Genomic DNA, 16006 nt, shown 5'->3' with positions numbered 1-16006 from the left:
TATATACTGTAGATCAGATAAAATAACAGTGTGAAATTATCAGCTTGACAGCTACATTGCTGTTATAAAACAGAATATCACTATTCTTAGAAATAAACCGAAATAGTAAGTGGTAAGTATGATATACACAACTTAGACTCAATAGAATGAAAGTAATATATATGTATATGTGGGGGAATAGTAAGAAAATGTGACAAAGTATTTAAAATTAAAATTAGTTGAATGGGTAAAGGAAGTTCTTTGTACTATACTAATTTAAAATTAAATTGTTTGGAACAAATTTTTTAAATATTCAGTATTTTCAGTCATAGTTTGCAAAACTCAATAAGCACAAAGTCAGCAGAGATAGTTTCTAGGCAATTACCTCAAAAGTTCTTGAGGGCTTTTATATTTGAGATAAAATCATGCAAAAAGTTTATAAGCTAAGTTAAGAGAATTAATAAAGCCTCTAGTTCAACTACCACTGGAAAACAGGCAACAAATACTAAAGATCAATGTTTGATGAAGTTCCTGCTGAGTCAATATTAGAATAAAAATGGAAAAGTCAGTGAATATACTAACCATAAGATTTCTCAGAATAAGTTACAGTACAATTTCAAGAAGTCTTACAAAATACAGTAACAGTCAAAAACTTTAAATAAAGTACCAAAAAATGTTTGGAAAAAAAGATAACATCATATTTTTACATTTACATTTTAAAAGAGCTGTACAAGGAGATTAAAGATCTTGTAACATAGAAATCCACAACTGAAACCTATATGATACTATTAACCAATGTCACCCCAGGAGTGTACAAGGAGATTAATGTTAAGTGTTTGTGGCACAAATTCAAAGATTCTGTAAAAAGACTTTAAAGAATGATCGATGGTGAAATTTTACATTTTAAATATGTCTTTATTGATTTCTGAGAGAGGAAGGGAGAGGGAGAGAGAGAAACATCAATGATAAGAGAGTCATTGATTCGCTGCCTCCTGCACTTCCTTACAGGGATGGAGCCCGCAACCCGGGCATGTGCCCTGACCAGAAATCGAACCTCGACCTCCTGAATCCTAGGTGGATGCTCAACCGCTGAGCCACACCGGCCAGACAAACTGTGAAATTTTATTGCATTAAAAAACCTTCTCTGTGGACAAGCAATCCTGCTACTATATAACTCAATCTAAATTCCTACCACAACTATATAAAAGATCCCTGTTACCATTACTGTTATTGCCTAATAATACAAAAGCAGGAAAATGAAAATAAATCGGAGTCCTACCGTCAACCTCTAGGACAACTATAAACATGTTATAATCAATGACTATTAGTGTTGGTTTTCTTAATCCCAGGTTATTACAGATCCCTTGGGTTCTAATAAATAATTTGAGGGTATTACAAAACTGATTAGGAACTAATTCATCATCTATATTTTAAAAAAGGGAAAAATTCATGGAATTTCTACAGTTCAGCCCCAGATCTGGAGATTCACAATGTATGTTAGTATATAAGGAAAACCACCTCTATAACACAATAAAACAGGAATATATACCCAGCACTTCTAATCTCTAGGTAAAAAGCACAGAAAACAATACAAGTTATAGAAACTCAGAGTAAAATTGGGTAAAAACTTAGAAAGGTAGTTTCAAAACTCATTACTATAATTTTTTAAATAGACTATTCTTTTTATAGAGCAGATTTAGGTTCAGGCACAGAGGTTTCCTATATGTGCTTGCATATCCCTCACTTAACTGTAATTTAAAAAAACTATAGGCCCTGGTCAGGTAGCTCAATTGGTTAGAGCATCATCCTGACACGCCAAGATTGCAAGTTCAATCTCCAGTCAGGGCACCTACAGGAAGTAACCAATGAATGCATAAATCAGTGGAACAAATCGATGATTCTCTCTCCCCCCCCTTCCTCTCTCTCTCTCTCAAATCAATAAATAAAAAATAAAAACTACAAAGATCTACTTTATTGTTTTAGGATGTATAATTAGGCAGCAAACCATAAAAATCACCACACTATTGTCTGTGTCCATGGGCTATGCATATATTCATATAAATTATTTTATTAATCTCTCCCCACCCCACCCCCTTCCTTCAGAGATCTGTCAGTCTGTTCCATGTTTCCATGTCTCTGGACTATTTTGTTTGTCAGTTTATTTTGTTCATTAGATTCCACATATGAGTGAGGTCATGTGATATTTCTCTTTCTCTGACTGCTTATTTCACTTTGCATAATAATCTCCAGGTCCATCAATGTTGTCTCAAATGTACTTTCTATAGTTTTGAAGAACTTTTTAATATATTAAAACTAAACTATAATGTGATAAAATGTAGTATTCTCATATTTACTTTAATACAACTTGTAACAAAGATATTTTAGGTATGAAACTAGTGATCTGGTACAGATAACCCCAGCCTGCCCTGCCCTCCCTAGCCCCTTTTTACCTCCCCTCCTCTTGCCAGTTTAAGGTCACTGTCCTAAGCTGTAGTGGCATTTTAGTGGAAAAGTGCCAGAGCACTCAGTGGCCAAATAAATAAACAAACAAACCAAAACTGAATTACAGTATAAAAGGAAAAAATAGAAAGGAACAGAAATTGGGCCCTTGATAAATCCCTGCTCTTTCACACATTATTTCATTATATATTCACTGAATACAATTTAAAATACAATGAGATAGGTTTTATTAGCAGACCAACTAATTTGGGAGGTTTTTCTTACAAAAAGAAATTTAAGACAAAATAGTTATTATTCAGTTCAAATGAAACCTGTCTCTCATTTACCCCAGGCATATAAAAAAAATGTGCTTGTCTGAGTCCTAGTTAGTTTGAACCTCTAAACTTGGCTGCACATTAGAATCACCGGGCATGCTTTGGAGAAAGAAAAAAAAATATGCCTGGGCTGCACTCCAGACCACTTAAGTCAGACTACTGAGGCCCAGAGTATTTTTTAAAAGCTCCCCTGATGATCCTAATGAGCAACCAAGGTTGAGAACCACTGCCCTGTACCATCTCCCCAGTCTTACTTCTCTCCTACTTCATAAATCAAAGTAAAAGTAGAGAAACAAATCACAAAGATTTAAATTCCTGGCGCCCACAATAAATCTCAAAGAAGGAATTCCTATCTGCCTCAATACATTTCTATCATTTCCTAAGCATAGTATTTATCTCCTGTAAAATACATCCCTGATTTAACACACTCAAATTAGACCACACTACTTCTTTTTAGGAGCACTGTCCTTGTCACAATCTCTTTTATATAGCAGTTACTTTATTCTCTTTGTTATTTGTACATCCACTATCTCCTCCTCTCTATACTTCCTTCTTTTTATTATTTGTACCTCTCTTATCCCCTCTTCTATACCCAAGAAGTTTCTATTAACTTTTTTTATACCTCACATTTTTTTTCTTTTTTTTTTTTAAACATATCTTTATTGATTTCAGAGAGAGGAAAGGAGAGGAAGAGAGAGAGATAGAAACATCAATGATGAGAATCATTGATCGGCTGCCTCCTGCACGCCCCCTGCTGGGGATCAAGCCCACAACCGGGGCATGTGCCCTGACCGGGAATCGAACCCCGACCTCCTGGATCTTGGGTCAATGCTCAACCGCTGAGCCACACCCAGCGGGGCAATATACCTCACATTTTTTAAAGTTCAACAGGTTACAAAGAATTTCTCCATTCATTATCTTATCAGATATTAAAGTAGTCTGGGCAAGAATTACTAGCCCACTTTAAAGATAGTAAGTCAGAGAAGTGTCATGCCAAATGCACCACAAGGCTTAAGTTCATAAGAGGTACAGTGCACCTATTGGAGAGGTACCCCCAACCCACCTCCCCACTGTTCTTACATACTACATTACAGAAATCTATTACTGTTTACATTCCAGCTACAGTTATAGTCAACATTCCTAAGTACAGAGTAACAAATGTGCAATAACTTAGGTACAGTTACAACTACAAATTGCCAGTTAAACAACAAGATTATATAATATACTCACATTTATCCCTGCTCCCTCCCAAGCTCCCACTGCAAAGACAGCGAAGAAATAAAGAGGGCATTAACCAACCCCACAAAGACAAAAGGAACAAGGGAGAAGATGATAGTTACAAAATTTGTGAAGTTGGAGCACAGATGGAAGAGTGTTAACTGACTTGTTCCCTTAAAAATCTCAAAGCTAAGCCAGCCAAAAGGGAGTTAGTGTTAAATGATACTGAAAATGTAGCTCCTAATCAAAATAGGGCCCTAGATTTTTTTACCTTAAACTGGGAGTTCTTGTACTACTTAAAACTATGGGAGGTATAGCCCAGGAGGGCCAAGTCCAAGATCCTCAGGCTCTCTCATCACTCCTTTCTGCATGCTATGCACTCTAATGCCAAACTGCTTGTAACAAATATTACCAACTTTATGCCTCTATACTCTTGTTCATGTTGTTCCCTCTCTCTGACTAGTTTTCTTTCAAGTCTCAGCTGAGGTATCACCTCTTATAGAAAGCTTTCTGAATTTGGGGGTATGAGTGGCTTTCAAATTCACCTTATTACCTCAAATGACACTTGTTGACTGAACTATATAAATACAATTAAAAGCACCAAGACAGAAAGTAACATTTATTGAGTGCTTTGGTGGGTGGTTCAAGCAGTGTCTACACATATCAGTTAACTTAACCCAACAAGTTAGGTATTAATTATGAAGTGCAGAGAGAGGTTAAACATCTTGCTATGGGCACAGCTACTAAGTGGTGAATCACAGACTAGAACTCAGTCTGGCTCCAGAGCCAATATTCCTAACCACGAGACAAGGCTTTCTCTACAAATGACAATGCCTTCCAAATCTGCATTCCCAAATCTTCAAGCTTCTACCCTGAATTTCCAAATGCCTTCTAGATATCTTTATTTGACTGTCCTTCAAAACTACCACTAAAATCCTTATCTCCCACTTTCTTTTTCCAACAAAAGCTACTCAGCACACTTTCTTGTATAGTAGTCTCCCCCTTATGCACGGGAATGCATTCCATGCATATATTCCAGTGGATGCCTAAAAGCACAGATAGCACCTAACCCTATATATACTGTTTTTTTCCTGTGCATACATACTTAATGTGTAATTTATAAATTAGGCACAGAAAGAAATCAGCAATAACTAATGATAAAATAGAACAATTATAACAAAATACTATAAAAAAAGTTATGTGAATGTGGTGTCTCTCAGCAAACTAGCACAAATTTCTTTTCCCTTATTCACAACTTCAGATAGAAGATTCACTCTTACCACAGATCTTAGCAAGTTTAAGTCGAGAATTTTCACCTTTTCACTTAAAGAAAGCACTTTACAGCTTTTCTTTGGCATATCCAAATTGCCAGCATCACTACTCCTGTGCTTTGGAGCCATTATTAAATAAAATAAGGAGTACTTGAACACAAGCACTGCAATACCATGACAGCTGATCTGATAACCCAGCTGGTACTAAGTAACTAATGGGTGAGTATATAGTATCTATATGTGGGATAAAGGGATGATTACCATCCAGGGCAAGATGGAGGGGACAGCTTGAGGTTTCATCATGCTGCTCAGAACAGGGCACATTTTAAAACTTATGAATTCTTGCCCTGCCGGTTGTGGCTCAGCGGTTGAGCATCGACCTAGGATCCAGGTGACAGGGGTTCGATTCCCAGTCAGAGCACATGCCCGGGTTGCGGGCTTGATCAGTGACTCTCTCATCATTGATGTTTCTCTCTCTCCCTCTCCTTTCTTCTCTCTGAAATCAATAAAGATATATTTTTAAAAATTAAAATAAAATAAAAAAATAAATAAAACTTATGAATTCTTTACTTCTGAAATTTTCCATTTAATATTTTCAGATCACAGCTAACCACATGGGTACCTGAAACCATGCAAAGCACAACCATAAATAAGAGGGACTACTCTATTGCCTATTGGGGTTAATAAACACCATCCATTACTCAAAGTAGGAACCTAAGTATGAATAATTTTCACCCTGTCAATCTCTCTCATCCCCACATTCACCAAATTATGTTGTTCCTACCTCTCAAACAAACTTAATGCTGTTCTCATCACTTCTCACACCTGCGCATTAGATTCAACTCTTTCTAAAAACGAATTTGACCATGTCATAACCTAGAATGATTCCCTATCATTGACTTCTTAGCAAAATATATTATGGCCCAAGCCAGTGTGGCTCAGTTCTTTGGAGCGACGCCCTGTACACCAAAAGGTGGTGGGTTCGATTCAGGTCAGGGTATATGCCCCGGTTGCAGGCTTGATTCTCACGTCGGGGGAGTGCAGGAGGCAGCGAATTGATGTTTCACTCACATCTATGTTTCTCTCTCTCCCCCCCTTACTCTCTCTCTAAAAATCAATTAAGTGAGGCCAGTGTGGCTCAGCAGTTGAGCAGTGACCTATGATCCAGGAAATCAAGGTTCAATTCCCAGTCAGGGCATATGCCCTGGCTGGGGGCTCCATCCCCAGCAGGGGGCATGCAGGAGGCAGCCAATCAATGACTCTCATTGATGTTTCTCTCTCTCCCTTCCTCTCTTTCAAATCAATAAAAATATTTTTTAATCAATTAAAAAATAAAATTGTAATATAAATCCACTCATTCATTCTAGAAAAATGTTTTGCTAAAAAACAGCAAATCTTTGACATAAGATAGGGGATCATGTAGCATTACTAAAGTCAGTCAACTGGACCAAAGCCAATGTATGTACTCATAGCCCACAAAGAGATTTGCTGAATTTAATTTTTAAATAGAACTCATATAAAGACAAGACTACCTTCTGGGGCTATTGAAATCCCAACTCTAAACTGTGTTTATTACCTTTCATAGAATAATTGAAACTAGGAAGGCTGCATGTACCAAGGTTAGTCAGGAAACAGGAAGTGGTTTGAATCATTTACAATTTCCAAAGCAGAGACATAAAGAAAGATTTTGCATTTTATCCAAATTAATGCAAGCCAATTCAGAAGTAGTAAGAAAAATATTTCCTACCTCTAACAAAGTGTTAAGTATGAGCTCTATCCATAAAATGTACTTCTTGAGGACTATGCAGGTTAACCTAGTTAGTTTTCTATATCCCAAGACTTCCTCGAGCAGGCAGCTCGGGCTTTAAGTCTAAACAAGAAGCTGTCAAATCAGGACAATCAATCAATCAGTAAGAATTTACTCAATCTGAACTTTGCTGCAACTGGAGTCGAGTACAGTGATCTTTTTCTCATTTATGATCATTGCACAAACTTCAAATCAAATCAGTCAGTGTCTATCCAGGAAAAGGGTAACAGCAGAGACTGATAAAGAGACGTAAAACTAGAGTATCTAAAAACAAGGAACAGCTCTGCAGCTTCCCTTTTCACTGTGACAAAGACTCTGAACCCACTTCAGAAACTGAAGAGACATGAATTCATCTTACACATACACTACAATATCCATCAATTAACACACACATGTATTTTCACTTACTCATACATGTATGCTACATGAACAGTCCATATATATATAGAACTAATATTACAACAGACTAAACTTCATTTTGACAGCCACATCAACACACTGAAATATATTTGTTACCAATATTTGTATTTTCATCTACATTCGAATGATATCTATTTATCCTCTGAATATAAACACTGTATCAATGAACATTTTTTAAAGTAATAGTGAGGAGCATGGCAATGTTAAGCACCTATGAGCACTTAGCATCCATTGTGTACCTACTATATTATGCCAAGAAGTGTTAGGCACTTTATGTTTACCACTTAATCTTCACAACCATCCTATGAAATATTAATCTTTTTTTAATATATCTTTCTTGATTTCAGAAAGAGGAAGGGGGGAGAGGGAGAGGGAGGGAGGGAGGGAGGGGGGAGAGAGAGGGGGAGAGAGAGAGAGAGAGAGAGAGAGAGAAGCATCAATGATGAGAGAGTCATCATCAATGGGCAGCCTCCTGCATGCTCTTGACTGGGGATCCAGCCGGCAACGGGGCATGTGCCCTGACTGAGAATCAAACCACCATCTCCTGGATCCTAGGTCAATGCTCAGCCGCTGAGCCACGCCCCACCGGGCTGAAATATTAATCTTAATTTACAAATAAGGAAGCAGAAGTTCATGAAATTTAGGCAATGACTTAATGAGCTAAAGTTCAAAATTCAGGACTACCTAAAACATAAAAAGCCCATTCTCTCGCCACATGCTCTCAAAAAAGCTATAAAAACAATAAACAAAATATACTACATTTAGAGGGGGAGGGGAGCTATTTCAGGAACAGAAAACACCACCACTAAGTAATTAAATAAGAAAATATTGAACAAATTAACAGTACTTTATTTTTTTTTAAGATTTTTATTGATTTTTAGAGAGAGAAGAAGGGAGAGGGAGAGAGAAACATCAATGTGAGAGCAGAACATCAATCTGCTACCTGCTTGTACGCCCCCACCTGGGATTGAGCTCGCATCCTGTTTTGAGTCCTAATGCAGAATCAAACCAGCAACTTTTCAGTGCATGGGATGACACCCAAGCAAATGAACCACACTGGCCAGGGCAATAATACTTTATTCTTATATCAAAGCAAAAACTAGATGAATTCTTCAGGATAGTAAAAGCTGGTAAATCAGAAAAAACTCCTAAGAAGTTCAAATTTGTAGTTAAGTTCAAAAAATTTAACAGGTTTTAAGTAAAAAGGTTTAAGTAAAAAAGAACAAAAGAGGAGTATTTACAGAGATTTACAAGTCATAAGAGGAACATTTTCTGAACATTAAACACACTGTTTTAAGGACTTTATATGTATTAACACTTAATCCTCAAAGTTAGTACAATTATCATCCCCATTTGGGAAAGGGAAAACTGGAACAGAAATGTTAAGTAATTTAGTCAAGGCTACAGAGGTAAATAGAAAAAGAAAAAAAAAAGAAACGGATCTTACTGCAAGCCATCTGTCTCCAAAACCCGGCTCCTCCTAACTGATACCAGAAGTTGCAGGAACAAACAGCTAAAGAGAGGGACACATCTAGTAATATAAATAATATGGTCAGGTGGTATATGTAGAGCTATTTTGATTTTTTTAAACCCAAATTCCACAAATAAGCATATGAAAAGATATTCAACATCTTGTTATTAGGAAACTGCAAATTAAAACAATGATAGCACTATACACCTATCAAAACGGACACAATCCAAAACACTGACAACATCAAATGCTGATGAGGACCTAGAGCAACAGGAATTCTCAGTTTGCTGCTAGAATGCAAAATAGTACAGCAGCTTTGGAAGACAGTTTGGCAGTTTCTTAAAAAACTAAACATAAGCCTATCATATGACCCAGCAGTCATGCTCCTTGGTATTTAAACAAATGAAATGAAAACTTATGTCCACTCAAAATCCTGCAAACAAATATTTATAGCAGTTTTTTTATTCATAACTGACACAACTGGGAAGCAACCAAGATGTCCTTTAGATGGTGGATTAAAAAAGTGGTACATCCAGACAATGAAATAATTCAATGCTAAAAAGAAGTGAGCTATCAAGCCATGAAAAGACATGGAGAAAACTTAAATTCATATTACTAAGTGAAAGAAGTCAAATTGAAAAGGCTACATACTGTATGATTCCAACTATTTAACATTCTAGAAAAGGCAAAACTATGGAGACAGTAGAAAGATCAGCGGTTGCCAGGGGAGGGAAAAAGGAAGGGTGAACAGGGAGAGCACAGGGGATTTTTAGGACAGTGAAAACTCTTCTGTATGACATGTCATATATATTTGTCAGAACCCATAGAATGTACAACACCGAGTGAACCCTAATGTAAACTATGGACTTTGGGTGAATATGATGTGTTAATGCAGGTTAATTGATTGTAACAAACATACCACTGTGGTGCCAAATATTGATAGTGAGGGAGGCTGTGTGTGTGCACACGAGGTCAAGGTGTATGTGGGAACCTGCCTTTTCTGCTCAGTTTTACTATGAACCTAAAACTGCTCTTAAAAATCTATTTCAGAGCCCTGTCAGGTTTGGCTCACTGGTTAGAGTGTCAGCCCTGGTACTGAAGGGTCCTGGGTTTGATTCTGTCCAAGGGTATGTACTTCGGATGCAGGCTCAATCTCATGCCCCAAGGGGCCAGATGTGGGAGACAACCAACTGATGTGTCTCTCTCACATCGATGTTTCTCTCTCTTTCTCTCTCCCTTCCACTCTCTCAGAAAAGCAATACAAAAAATAGCATCAGTAAGAATTAAAAAAAAAAACTAAAAATAAAATAAAAATTTAATGTATTTAAGGGGAAAAAAAGCCAAAGAAGGGGTTTATTTAGCCCTAGCCAGTTTGGTTCAGTGGTTAGAGCATCAGCCCACAGGCTGAAGGGTCCTGGGTTCAATTCCAGCCAAGGGCACATACCTCAGTTGCGGGCTCCATCCCTGACACTGGTCAGGGTGTATGCTGTATGCAAGAGGCAACCAATCGATGTGTCTCTCTCATGTCGATGTTTTGTTTTGTTTTTTCTCTCTCTCCTCCTTCTACTCTCTTTGAAAAGCAATGGGAAAAATATCCTCAGGTAAAGATGTAAAAAAAAGTGATTATTGAGCAGTTAAGGAAGCATCCATTTACTATGCTTATTAATTTACACCAAATCAAAAATATTTTGTATTAGGCATCCTGGAAAGGGATATAAACAAGCAGACAAGGTTCCCTTCACAAGAAGTTTGAAATATAGGTAAACAGACATCATATACTCACAAGAAGCTAAACAAAATGGAACTTAAATAGTTTAAAACAGAAAACATACCACAAATAGTAAGTTGCCAAATTACTAAAATAGCACCCAGCCAGGCGTGGCTCAACGGCTGAGCATCGACCTAGGATCCAGGAGATCATGGTTCAATTCCCAATCAGGGCACATGCCCGGGTTGTGGGCTCAATCCCCAGTCAGATTCCTGAGGAGGCAGGCGATCGATGACAACTCTCTCATCACTGATGTTTCAACTCTCTCTCTCTCCTTCTCCCTTCCTCTCTCTGAAATCAATAAAAACATATGTATTTTTTAAAATTACTAAAATAGCTATTAATCGGCCAATACGTACTTAGGGGTTCAGTGGATCACTTCAGACTAAAAGAATCAGAAGTTAGGATCTGCTCTGGGTCTTGAAAAATAGATTAGATCTAATTGTCTGGAGGGAGTTGGTGCATTCCAAGAAAGGACAAAAGTACTGGAGTTAGGAAAGGAAATTAAATGAACCAGTTCCACAAAACAAAACAGGGAAACAAACAAGACTAGAGAGACTGGTAGAGACCAGATCATGGAGGTCACTTAATGCCAGGCCAAGGAATCAGAAATCTTAACTCTTAAACACTAATAGGGAATAAATACTTGCCTAACCGATATAGACACACAGCTCCTTAATCTAATGAAAATATATTTATAAACATTTCATGTCAGAATACAGATACTTTGAAAATATATACTAGTAGACACAGTCAAAAATTCACCATTTTTGCCACCCAAATGAATACGTATACATACAAATCCTGCTCCCATCTTCCAATCTACACTAATAGGCTACCCATAATGCTATAAACTGAACTCATCCATCAGACACACTACTCTGTCACCAATAAAACTATATGGGATTGGTTAAACCACTCTTTATTCCTTCAAACAAAGATATCTTTCCTCTGGGGTAGAAAAGGGGGAGGGGGCCAAATATACACATGCAATAATAATGTAAACATTAAAAATTTCTAATAAAAAACAAATTAAAAAATAAATTTAAAAAGAAGGTAGCTCTCTGCCCATGAACTGGAAAGAGGGGTCATATTAGGACCATGGTCATTACTGGCACCTTCTCCCCATTATATTTATAGGACTGTAACCCTCTATTAATCCTTAAAAACAAACCTACTAAATACCTACATATTCCAGGAAAAACATAAAATGCAGCACTCCCTCTGAAATCATCTGAACAAATGACATATGCATGACCCTATACCACTTCTGGTGATTATGATTAATAAACTGCACTTCTCTTAGATGAAAACGTTTCAGAATTTGTTCATTGTCCATTTCAAATTTTCTGTAATCCTCTTATTTTGTTTGCCGTAACTCATGTGTGCGTGTGTGTATACATACATATAATCCTCACCTGATGACATGCTTATTGATTTTAGAGAGAGGGAAATGGAAACATCGATGGGTTGCCTTCCTAGATGCCCCAATTGGGACTGAACCGCAACCTTTCAGTGTACCGGGTGATGCTCCAACCAACTGCGCCACACTGGCCAGGGCCTATATATTTTTATTTACATATTCAATCCTCAATGTATGGGCATCTGCAATTGTATCCAATCCCATTCTTTTCTAATTAACAAATGCCCCAGCAAACCCCAATTAAGTCATGCCAAATCAGTGCTAGGTTTTATGTATCTACCTTTACACTTATGTTATGTACCTAAAACCCTCCCCTTTAGTAATCTACCATTAGAGTGACTATTTTTTTCCCTCTCATGGACAGGCATACACATATATATGTCCAATTTCCCCAACCACTTATAACAAATTCTAGCACATACTACTTTTCTCAAACATGGCCTCCAGATATTATAAAACTCCATGAGACTCCTCTTTCTACTGAAAACATTTAAGACTTCTGCTAATAAAGTTTTTATAGAAATCCAAATACATATACTATGAGATCACTTATTCAAAGTTCAAAATCATGAAAGACAGTATGGAATATTGTTTAAAGATATAAGCATATACTAAAAAACATAAAGACACGTATGGAATGATAAAGCCAAATTAAAAATAATATTCATGGAAGAGTGAAGGTTGCAGGAATACAATCCAGAAGAGACACAGAGGAGGCTTCAACAATCTTTGTAAAGTTTTATTTCTTAAACTGAGTTGGGGATACACCATAATTATTCTTTATACCTTCTTGAATTTGAAATATTTTGTAAGTTTAAGAGGATATCAAATTACTAATGAGTATCTCCTTCTCTCAAACAAGCTGTTATGTCCAAGTTGCTGTAACTGCTCATTGCTACATCTAGAATACCTTCAAACAAAGATGTCTTTCCAAGAAAGGAAAGGAAAAACTACAAGCCTACAACCAAAAAGTTTCTCTTAGACATATCTTAGATATGATCCAGGTTTATATTCTATAACTATAAACAGTCCATTTCTCTCACAACTCTCACGTCAACAAAAATTAAATCCCTAAGTGAAATGAGCCAGTTGGAGAAGGACAAGTACCAAATGATCTCGCTTATATGTGGAATTTAATAAACAGAATAAACTGATGAACAAAGTGAATCCAGTAACATAGAAGCATGGAACAAACTGAGGGATCTCAGAGGGAAGGCTGGGAGGGGGGTGTGGGTGCGGAGAGATTAATCAGGGAACTTGTATGTTTATGGGCATGGCCCATGGACATGCACATTGGTGTGGGGAGGGCATGGGGGTGGGATGGATGTGGGGTGGAGGGGATCAGTGGGGTTAAAAGGGGGACATCTGTCATGGTCTCAACAATAAACATAAACAAACATTAAAAAAAATAAAATAAAATAAAATAAAAAATTAAATCCCTTACTTTACCTTTGTATCCCTAAATTTCCATTTACTTAAGTGCCTTATCACTCACATAGTAAACTAGAATAAAGACCTTTCCTAATTTGTCTGTTAAAATACAAGTGAATTGGTAGACCACGTTAACTATTTCTACTTGGCTAAATGCACAGTCGTATATATTATAAATCTGTGCATGAGTCTAACTCACTCATATATACTCAGTTTTCAATCTCAATTTATAAATCAAAATTAAGTCGCTCATTAAACCGCACGTGAAATGTCATCTCAGCCACACGTAGGGTGGCCAGGGCAATTCCAAAACACTCCACTCGGTGCACGAACGTTCACCTCACGCCGACTAAAAGTCCGGTCCGTGGACCAACGTGCACACCACCCAGAACTTCTCTCCTCCCTTGGTGAGACTCGGTCATACATCCGAATCCCAACTTTCGGCTCACTATGGGGGAAAACAAATAGAAAGAGCCCGAAGTTTCACCTCATTACGAACCCCAGGGAATCTGCATTTCCTACACCGCAGGTTCCCAGTTTCTCGCCACCGAGGGGTAGAAGTTGGAAGTCCCGAGCTAGGGGACAAGGTCTAGTCTTCCATGGCGTCCGCCAGAGTCCTCCAGTTGCCGACGGAACAGTGCAGGCAGCGAGCCCACCTACTTCCCTCCCTACCCCCACCCCGGGTCCGAAGCCCGCGGCAGGTCCCAGCACCCGCAGGTCCTAGGAACAGCCGAGGACCCACTTCTATCCTCAAGAAGGGGCAGCTAGGATGCCGGCAAGGACGCTTGCCTCCGGCCACCAGCCTCTCTCTTCGCGACCAACCCTTCGACCCATTCTCTCTCTGATCTGCCCGAAGGCAGTACCGACACCTTCTCCGGGACCTAGCCGGGGACCTGGCCTTCTCCCGGGTCGAGATCCGAGGCCTCCTCACCTCTCCCACAGGACCAACCTACACCGGACGTTCCAGGCCCGAAAGGCAACTCCCACCACTCCCCAACTCGCCCGTCCTTCCTTCCCAGCTGTAGCGCAGAAACAGCCAAGCCCTCCAGTCCTCCCTCCACCGGCTTCCGGGCCCCCCTTCGCAGCCAGGCCTGAGCCCCCAGCCCTGCCCTCCCGCCGCCCCGCTCCCGTTACGCCGCTTCCCCTCCTCCGGAGGCCGAGCCCCGGGGCTGGGCGGCTTCCTTCCCCGGCATCCTGCGGGCCCGGCTCCTCCCGCAGCGGACCCGGCCCCCGCCCGGCGCGCCGCACACTCACCGCTGAGCGCCGAGGCCTGCAGGGTGGCCCCTGAGGTGCCGTCGATGACTTTGATGGTCCCGCGACTGGTGACGGCCAGGATGGCGTTGAGCGCCGGGTGGTAGGAGAGGCTGTGCAGCCCGTCGGTGTCGCAGCGCATGCAGCCGTCCCGCAGCACCAGCCACTCTGAGACCCCGGCCGCTCCCGCCCCCGCCGCTGAGGAGCAGCCCGGGCCCGAGGCCGCCGCAGCGGCAGCCGCCATCTTCCGGCCTCCGCTCAGCACAATCACACTGGGAAGCGGCTCAGTGACAGTCCCGGGAGGTGCAACACCACCGCCAGTCACCATCCGGGGCCAGGGGGCAAGCGGAGCGCTTCAGCCGGAAGTGAAGTCAGGCGCCGGCACGCACGAGGAACGTCGGCCGCGCGCCCGGAGGGGCCAAGCTCCGAGCGGCCGGGCTCCGAGCGGCCGGCGGAGGGGGGACGAGGGGGCGAGGGAGAGAGAGAGGCGGGGCGGCGGGGGGCGGACGGGCGGAGCATGCGCGGGAGGGCTGGCGGGTGCCACGCGCCGCGGGTCCGGCCAGCTCCGCGTCCTCAACGTCCCAGATTCTCTCAGCGAGCCCGGGGCGTGGCTGCTGCCGGGCCCCGCCCCGCGCCGCGGCTCCTCGCGGCGGAGGTTGGGCTCGCGCGGGCTTCCGCTGGGCGGGGGCCGCGGCCGGGTCTACCTGCCCGACGCTCCGGGCGCTTAGCTCCGAACCGGCCGCGCCGAACGGCCCCCGGCACGCGCGGCGCAGCTCCTCCCGGTGGCCGGCGGGGGACCTCAGGGTCCCGGCCGAGCCCTAATCGGAGAACGAACAGCCTGAAAAACTCATGGTCGGGATGTGGAGAAACTGAACGGCCTCCCCGGGCCCGTGCCAATTACAACGCCCCCCGCCCCCCCCCAACTTTTGTTGAACAAAAACGCCAGCCGAGGTGCTGGAAGCGTGTAATTAAGTCTAGTTTCTCGGTCCACATTCCACTCGGCTCCAGTTACGTGCAGTGTTAAGTGTGCGTGGGTCTTGTGGGGACTCCAGTCAAGTAAACTTACAACTCATCCCCTTTGGAGAATTAACTGCTTTTTGATTTGTTTTTTAACTTTTCGAATTAATTATTAGATTCACAGTTGCAAATATAGTACAGACCTCTGCGGTCTGCCCCCCCAAAACCCACGAACC

At 40.9% G+C, this 16006-nt stretch overlaps 1 protein-coding gene across 11 annotated transcripts in view; it reads right to left on the bottom strand.

Annotated features, from left to right (window-relative positions):
* BIRC6 (baculoviral IAP repeat containing 6) overlaps positions 1-15156 on the bottom strand; it is a 152841-nt gene extending 137685 nt beyond the window's left edge. For all 11 annotated transcript variants that reach the window (XM_087823450.1, XM_016218957.2, XM_087823455.1 and 8 more), the window contains exon 1: positions 14817-15156. In XM_087823450.1, the coding sequence (XP_087679576.1) occupies positions 14817-15141 (325 nt within the window). In that variant the 5' untranslated portion in view covers positions 15142-15156. The remainder of the gene's footprint in view (positions 1-14816) is intronic.
* Positions 15157-16006: the final 850 nt, after the last annotated feature.

This window comes from Miniopterus natalensis, chromosome 13 (assembly GCF_054644295.1).
Source record: "Miniopterus natalensis isolate mMinNat1 chromosome 13, mMinNat1.hap1, whole genome shotgun sequence".
NCBI classification, from domain to species: domain Eukaryota; kingdom Metazoa; phylum Chordata; class Mammalia; order Chiroptera; family Miniopteridae; genus Miniopterus; species Miniopterus natalensis.
Note: the sequence above shows the minus strand (reverse complement) of the source record. Positions and strands in the feature narration are given on the sequence as shown.